Raw genomic sequence first — 8,876 nt, forward strand, 5'->3', positions numbered from 1 at the left:
AATTAGATATTTGTTCGGACGAATTACGATTTGTTCGGACGAATTATGATTTGTTCGGACAAATAAGTTATTTGTTCGGACGAATTAGGATTTGTTCGGACGAATTACGATTTGTTCGGACAAATAACTTATTTGTTCGGACGAATTAGGATTTGTTCGGACGAATAAGGATTTGTTCGGACGAATTAGGATTTGTTCGGACGAATAAGTTATTAATAGTGGTACATGTATGAGAGAGAGAGAGAGAGAGAGAGAGAGAGAGAGAGAGAGAGAGATATGTCATAATCATGGATACATAAATGTGAAAAGTCTAATCAGTTAAAATGATCATGCGCGGATCCAGAAAAATTTACCCGGGTGGTGGTGGTGGTGGGGGGGGGGGGGGGGGTCTGATAGATAGTTTTGTTTGCGGGGTGGGGGTGCAAGGCCCCCCGACCACCCCGGCTCTAGATCTGCGTATAGATGTACATGTATGCCAACTCTAGTCAGCGCAGGTTTTTTCTTAACTAACTATAAGTTTTATTTCGCGCAATGCCAGAAGAAATGATTCCAATAGTCATAATTATATGATTCCGCAGGTGGATTTCGATTGTCGATGTTTATATTGAAAATATAGTCATTCTCCTGTTTACTTGGGACGCTGGACATACGAAATTATCTTTCGCCTTAACTTTATACATATACATGTATACGATCAAAGTTAACTGATATACTTCGTGGAATTGTAATAATCGCACAGTTACTTTTAAAAGTGACTTATAAAACAAGCTAATTTTTACTTATACTTTATAATATAAAGTCAGCAAAATATCACAACATCCTAACTATAATGCAAAAAGTAATAAAAATAGAATTTAATGATAAAAATACTTATTGTCCGTCAAATAGACCTCTGATGACGTATTTGCATGTTAAAATTATCATATGGCTTTGTAAAGTTTTCCTATGTTTAGAATCTTAGGAGCGCAAATAAAAACATTATCAATAATCATAACTGATTGAATAATCATAAATGATTGAATCAAGTTATGGGGGAAATTAAAATAATTGGACGATTTAAGGTGAAATAAAAGCTTACAAAACAATTGACAATTTTATACAATATTTTCGAAAGGTTGTATCTCATTTTTCTTAACTATTATTGAAAAATTTTGTTTATGAATCATACTATCGTAAACATCTGACGCCTATTTTCATCGGTCCTATGCGGCATCCAGGTTATTTATAGATAAAAAAACTGCATATGATGACGACTAACTTTGATTTTGTATGATCGACGATTTTTGATGCTATGTCTGATTTTAAAAATGAAATAGATTCAAAGTTCACTAATGAGACAACCATTAAGGTTAACATTAGTTTTAGACTATCGAAAACCCATGGCACCATGATAATATAACTCCAATCCTTTAGATAGATAGAGTTTGAAAATTGAGCTTGACAGCACAATATGTCAGATATTGCATACATGTCAGATAGTATACATGTAACACCTATGTCTATATTATTAACAATTTATCATTTGAAGGAAAGGGGTGGCTTGACCCCCCCCCCCCCTTTCATCTACATCATTACCAGAGCAGATACATGTAGTCTAAATATACATGTAGTCTTTATATTATAAAGTATAAGTAAAAACTAGTTTGTTTTATAAGTCACTTAAGTAATTGTGCGATTATTACAATTCCACGAAGTATATCAGTTAACTTTGATCGTATACATGTATATGTATAAAGTTAAGGCGTAAGATAATTTCGTATGTCCAGTGTCCCAAGTAAACAGGAGAATGACTACATTTTCAATATAAACATCGACAATCGAAATCCACCTGCGGAATCATATAATTATGACTATTGGAATCATTTCTTCTGGCATTGCGCGAAATAAAACTTATAGTTAGCAAAGAAAAAACCTGCGCTGACTAGAGTTGGCATACATCTATACGCGGATCTAGAGCCGGGGTGGTCGGGGGGCCTTGCCCCCCCCCCCACCCCACAAACAAAACTATCTATCAGACCCCCCCCCCCACCACCACCACCACCACTACCCCGGTAAATTTTTCTGGATCCGCGCATGATCATGTAAACTGATTAGACTTTTCACATTTATGTATCCATGATTATGACATCCTAATTCGTCCTAACAAATCCTAATTCGTCCGAACAAATATCTAATTCGTCCGAACAAATCGTAATTCGTCCGAACAAATAACTTATTCGTCCGAACAAATCCTAATTCGTCCGAACAAATCCTAATTCGTCCGAACAAATAACTTATTTGTCCGAACAAATAAATTATTTGTCCGAACAAATGTGTAATTCGTCCGAACAAATCCTAATTCGTCCGAACAAATAACTTATTCGTCCGAACAAATCGTAATTCGTCCGAACAAATCGTAATTCGTCCGAACAAATAACTTTTTTGTCCGAACAAATAAATTATTTGTCCGAACAAAAATGTAATTCGTCCGAACAAATCCTAATTCGTCCGAACAAATAACTTATTCGTCCGAACAAATCCTAATTCGTCCGAACAAATCGTAATTCGTCCGAACAAATAACTTATTCGTCCGAACAAATCGTAATTCGTCCGAACAAATAACTTATTTGTCCGAACAAATAAGAATTTTTTATTTTTTCATCTGGCCCATCCACGCCGCCGTAAATAATGACGTATATCTCCGCTATTTTAAGACCCATCAACTTGAAATTCGGCATGAGTGTATCTCAGAAATTACTTTAATGAAAAATACATGCATATTGCGAGTGTTTTAAAAATTAATTGATTTATTATAATTAGGCTTTTGAAGCGAGCTGGTAGTTTTTTATCTGGGTCAGAGTTCGACCCCTTTCTTTATTTATGGTTACATTGAAATTAATGTTAAAACGGGCTTGGCCCCTGTGGATAGGAGTACATAGCTGCAGTTCTGTAGCTCTCGGTTTGAAAAAAATTCGATGGACGACCTGGGAGATAGAGTGCCACCTATTGAAAAAAATTGTGTATTTATTGCGCACAAAATATCTTCGCGGTTTATAAAGCGTAAACTGCCCCAAACCATTTATATCGTATAAAACGAATAAATATTGAATTCATTCCTTAAATAATATTCAATTACCGCATAATTTGTCAATGTTTCCAGCTTTAGTCACGGGAAGGCCTCCTTAATGAGAGCCATGTTATTGATTTGTTTTTCATTCTTACTTATTGTTTTGTTTTTTAATTTTTTTATTTATTATTTTTTTTTTTTTTTTTTTTTTGTATTTTGGTTTTTTTCTACAATATACAATAAAACACACATAGGGCGCTTTCAATTAACGTTGCCTCGCCGGCGACATTATCGGGAAACGGTGACGTTAATGGAACGGTTGGCAACGACACAATGATCCAACGATGACGATTGCAGCTGAAAACTGATACTTATATCTTAAAATTTGATCCAGAAATTTTGGCTATTTGCAGTTTTAATATATTTCAACGTAGTAGGGCAAATTGTAGTTTTAGAAATACTGTTTTATAACCTGGACGCCATATTGTTTCCTAGTCGGCATCGGTATGTTGCGTTGCCACATTCGCTCGCCGCAACGCGCGTTCCAGCAATCGGCAAGAAAGGCAATACCAGCAAATCCGGCGATGCCAGTTAAATGAAAAGCACCCTTATATACGTTCATTAATGTGCCAAAAGTATGTCAGTTTTTCTTTTTCTTTTTCTATATATTTCTTTGAAAACAAGACCATTAATAGTATTGTTTTCAAAGAAATATATAGGAAAAAAAGAAAAGCTGACATAATTTTGGCACGTTAGGGTTTTTGCTGTTATTTTTTGTCAGATTTAATTTTCATTGATTAAATCAGATTCAATTTGCACTTTTTAACATACATTGAAATAGTTTTTTGAAAACTCATTTGTGAAATACGATATCTCAAACACAACACAAAGATATTTTTCAAGTGCTCTTCTATATATCTTATGCAATATGCAGGCCGAAAAAATCTTACTTTGGATTGTGAATATCAAATCTCCAGAACTTAATTATTTATATGAAAGTTTCGTGTTGTTCGCGAAAGTAATGTGTTAAATCGCGTAAGTTTCGTGTTTATTCGCAAAAGTAACGCGTTATATCGCAAAAGTTACGCGTTATATCGCAAAAGTTTCGCGTTTTTTCACACAAAAAATATTTTTTTAGCTACGAAAATGAGCTCAATGGGCTTTCGTAGGGATCAGATATTTTGTATTAGGTATGTTAAATATTTCCAGTCCGTTAGATCTACATGTATTTTTGGAAAAAAATTCCCATCAGGATTTCGCCTATCAGCGTGTTTTCCATGGGAAACATTTCAACTTTAATTTTAACTTTATCTGTGGACACTAGTTTTGCTCTCCTATAGATTCGATTGTCTTGTTCAACTTTGGCTTTAGAAATAGCTAATTACGTTTTATTCTATTCTCTGTGTTAATTAAGGCAAGTTTGGTCTTTTTATTAGAGGTTATGGCTATTTTTTTTTTGCTCTGGTAAGTGATGTAGCCCCTGGGCCTCCCACTAAAGAATTACACTGAAGATTTGTACATGACTGCAAACCTTAGGAGGAAAAGTAACAAAAACAATAGATTCATTACTTTAAACTTAAGGATAATATAATAACAAAACAATCCTCTACATTCGTAATTTAATAATAAGACAATAACTAGCAGGTAAAAAAAAATGTTACGCAGAAACATGGCACTTAAAATATTAGCTAATTAAAGCATTTATGAACCTTTGAAGTTCTTCAAATTGTTTCATTTTTAGTGTTGACTTTAAGAACTAAGGTCTATGGATGCACTTTAAATCAGCTGAGCTGCAGTGTCTTTTACTTGTGATTGCCTGTTTAACGGTTTTAATAAACTTCTTCCACATTCTTCTACGCAAATGTTTTTCCATCAAGGGCAACATCCTCTCTTCTCAAGTTTGTAAATGTGACATAAAATCTATAAAGATATAATGAAGAATTATACTTCACATATTTAATAAAAAATTATTAGTTGTAGACTGTGTTTTACTCTTGTCAAACTTTGTTTCAAGTACATGTACCTTATTCAAAACTAGATGGTTATAGTAATTGAGTCTTTTTAAAATAAATAAGAAAATGTGTATAACCATGCACAGTGTTCTTTTAAAAGAAGTTTTCAATACATTTGACAATATGATATGTTATGAGAGTAATGTTGAAAGACTTAAATTACATCTACACTGTACCTGTTTTGGGGTATGGATAATTTACTTTCCACAAATTTTGCTATGGCTACGGCATGCTCCTTATTTTTGGCTCCATCTGTAATGTTGTACAACTCTACGCTTGCACAAGGGTCAGATGACCCTCCATGTGTCATCATCTGGCCTGGATGGACCCTCACTGTAACATACTAAAAAAAAACGTTTACCTCTAAGGATGTGGTTGTATTTTGAAATCGCAATAAATGATTCTTATTTGACAAAACTTATCTGGATATTGAAATTTTGTTTGCATATTTAAACAAGAGGCCCATGGGCCACATCGCTCACCAGACCAACAATATGTATGATAAAATCAGCTTAACAGTCATAATTCAAACTATCTGGACAATGTAGTATATTACAAGTAGATCCTGTATAAATAGAAGTCTATTTTTTCCCTGGATATGTTTATAATCAAGTCCCTTTTCTAAAAGGATGATTTTATAGTCATATCACCTGTTGAGCATTGCAGCTTTCAAAGAGATTCTAAACATTTGTCTAATCCTACATAAAACTCTGAACCCCATGTGAGGCTAAAAAATATTCCAGGGGCCAAAGTCTAAACAATTTGAAAGAATCAGCAATATGTCAAAATGCTTGCATATAAGTAAAACCATACATTATAACATTTCATTTTTTGTGAATTTTCCTTTGTAAAATTGGAATCCCAATGTGGCCCCACCCTACTCCTCAATATTTTGATTTGAAAGAATTTAAATCTTCATTATCTGAGGTTGCTTTCAGTAAAGTAAATTAAAGTTAGCAAGAGTGGTTTTTAGAAAAAGATATTTTAATTTTTTTTCTATTACTATAATCTTATGTAAATCCCCCCCCCCCCCCCCCCCCCCGACCATGATTTGAACAAACTTGAATCTATCCCACCTGAGGATGCTTTCTCATAAGTTTCAGCTTTCCTGGCTGATTGGTTTCTGAAAAGAAGATTTTAAAAGATTTACACTATATATTCCCATGTAAAAGTTCAACCCCCCATTGTAACTGACCACCCTACCCCAGGGTCATGATTAATATTTTCACAAACTTGTATCTAGTATCTACACTACATAAAGATGCTTCCACACAAGTTTCAGCTTTCCTGGCTGATTATTTCTTAAAAAGAAGATTTTTAAATTTTTAATCTATACATGTATATCAGATGTAAGCTTTGACCCCCCCCCCCCCCATTGTGGCCCTACCTTACCCCCGGGGACCATGATTTTAACAAACTTGAATCTACACTACATGAGGATGCTTCCACACAAGTTTCAGCTTTTTTGTCCAAATGGTTTTTTAGAAGAAAATTTTAAAAGATAACCTCACTATATTCCTATGTAAAAAGTACGACCCTCCATTGTGGCCCCTCCATTCCTCTGGGGGTCATTGTTTTCACAACTATAAATCTACACTACATGAGAATGCTTCCACACAAATTTCAGCTTTCCTGGCTGATTATTTCCGAGAAGAAGATTTTTAAAGATTTTATACTCTATATATTCCAATGAAAAAGTTCAACCGCCCCCCCCCCCCCCCCAATGTGGCCCCAACTTACCCTAGGGGACCATGATTTGAACAAACTTGAATCTAGTATCTACACTATGCTTCCACACAAGTTTCAGCTTTTCTGACCAAATGGTTTTTGAGAAGAAATTTTAAAAGATTTACACAATATATTCCTATGTAAAAGTATGACCCCCATTGTGGCCCAAACCTACCCCCGGGGACCATAATTTAAACAAACTTGAATCTACACTACATGAGGATGCTTGCACATAATTTTCAGCTTTCCTGGCTGATTGGTTGCTAAGAAGAAGATTTTTAAAGATTTACTCTATATATTCTATATAAAATTTCAACCCCCCCATTGTGACCCCACCTTACCCCCGGGGACAATGATTTAAACAAACTTGAATCTACACTATCTGAAGATGCTTCCACACAAGTTTCAGCTTTTCTGGCCGAATGGTTTATGAGAAGAAGATTTTTGAAAAATATCAACATATTTTCAATAAATCCTAATTATCTCCCATTGAAAGAAAGCATGGCCCTTCATTTTAACAAAATTATATCCCCTTCACCCAATGATGCTTTGTGGCAAGTTTGGTTTAAATTGGCCCAGTGGTTCCAGAGAAGAAGTTGAAAATGTAAAAAGTTCACAGACAGACGGACGGACGCTGGACAAAAAGTGATCAGAAAAGCTCACTTGAGCTTTCAGCTCAGGTGAGCTAAAAACCTGTAACCTGCTACATGTATCCAAATAATTCCTGACAAAAAGTATTGTAGTGTTAAGATAACAAGACCCTGCCTGCACACACCTGGCCAGATACTAGTGCTGTGAAACATACAGATTTTCATGACAAATAGCAATAAACGATCAGTTGGGAATCTTGGGAATCAAAAATGTCCTCATGGGAAGGGAGTTTAAAAGATACATGTAAATAAATTTTATTTTTTAGGGAGTGGGGCTAGGAGGTATGTTTCAAGGTAACTTTACTATGTGAATATAAATTAGATTTCCCCTCCACCTATCTTTAGATCTGCACACATGGATGATTAAAATCAAAAATTGACTATTTAGTCATATGTATGTTATCACATATGAGATTTGTAATAACAGTGCATATAAGTACTATTCCATTATGTTCACTGTATTTCTTGGGAGCTCTCCGGGTAGCCTTGTTTAACATTTATTTATGGGTTATGTTTTCAACATGTTTGCCACTTTGGATGAATTGCAATTAGTAGTTCTTGTTGTAATTCAAATGCCTATCTACTGGTATGTTCCCTCCAAGTGAGCTTGTGACTATATAAAACTGATAAACTGTTTATCAAGTTAGCTGATAATGCTTTGGGGTTTTTTTTAATCATGTATCCCATTTAGCTGTAAAAGAAGGTTAAATATTCTAAATACATATTTTGAATATGTATTTTAAAAATAACAAGTATTTTAACCAAAAAAGTGTGTTGATTTGATCAGTTAATTGGTCCCAGAACTCAGGCATATAGGAGACCCTTTCCCCAAAACATTCAAAATTCTAATTGTGTGTGTACGTGTGTGTGTGTGTGTGTATTGGGGGGGGGGGGGGGGGGGGGTAGCAACTCAATCCACCCCTCCAGCTCCAGTGCTCATGCACTACGCAATTTGTCAGGAAGATGTTTAATTTTTTGGTTCAAACCAATAAAAAAAAGTATGTATTCAATTTCTTAAATTATAACCCAAATAGACCATTGTGTATATTGTTCCATTTCGGAAACTGATCCCAACTAGTTCACTGCAGATTATATCAGTTCGATATGAGCATGATGAGGTGACTGCATGAGGACTGAAGTCCATGCGTTTTATGTTCAAGCGAGATAAAACACAAAGAAATAAATGACAGCATACTGATTCTGGTTTCCCTAGCTGGTTTGCCACAAAAGCAGACGCCTGTTGCAGGAAATCTCCTGGAACTTTGTCATTTGGCAAGTTAGTGTACACGGCAAAAGTAGGCATGTTTAATGATTATTTCCCTTTAGTGAGGTTTTATATCGCTTATATCATTCAGTATTTTTGATAGGTCATGTGATCATGCAAAATAAAACATAAAATATGCTTCCATGTTATGAATTATTTATATCAGATAATTTCAT

At 34.8% G+C, this 8,876-nt stretch overlaps 1 protein-coding gene across 1 annotated transcript; it reads right to left on the minus strand.

Annotated features, from left to right (window-relative positions):
* Positions 1 to 4,647: 4,647 nt before the first annotated feature.
* On the minus strand, positions 4,648 to 8,790 carry LOC128188586 (macrophage migration inhibitory factor homolog). Its single transcript, XM_052859730.1, has 3 exons — positions 8,632 to 8,790; positions 5,235 to 5,401; positions 4,648 to 4,966 (listed from the first exon to the last, which is right to left on the minus strand). Exons 1-3 carry the CDS (start codon positions 8,737 to 8,739, stop codon positions 4,900 to 4,902), a joined length of 342 nt encoding a protein of 113 aa, XP_052715690.1. The 5' UTR covers positions 8,740 to 8,790; the 3' UTR covers positions 4,648 to 4,899.
* Between the last annotated feature and the right edge of the window lie 86 nt (positions 8,791 to 8,876).

This window comes from Crassostrea angulata, chromosome 6 (assembly GCF_025612915.1).
Source record: "Crassostrea angulata isolate pt1a10 chromosome 6, ASM2561291v2, whole genome shotgun sequence".
NCBI lineage: Eukaryota > Metazoa > Mollusca > Bivalvia > Ostreida > Ostreidae > Magallana > Magallana angulata.

What these genes read in the sequence shown, in the direction of transcription:
- LOC128188586 (XM_052859730.1), bottom strand. Translation starts at nt 8,739, where the DNA reads ATGCCTACTTTTGCCGTGTACACTAACTTGCCAAATGACAAAGTTCCA. An exon ending in AGCTAGGGAAACCAGAATCA is followed by an intron (nt 5,402 to 8,631) that starts GTATGCTGTCAT and finishes GTTTTTTTTTAG; the next exon opens with TATGTTACAGTGAGGGTCCA. An exon ending in TTATCCATACCCCAAAACAG is followed by an intron (nt 4,967 to 5,234) that starts GTACAGTGTAGA and finishes ATATCTTTATAG; the next exon opens with ATTTTATGTCACATTTACAA.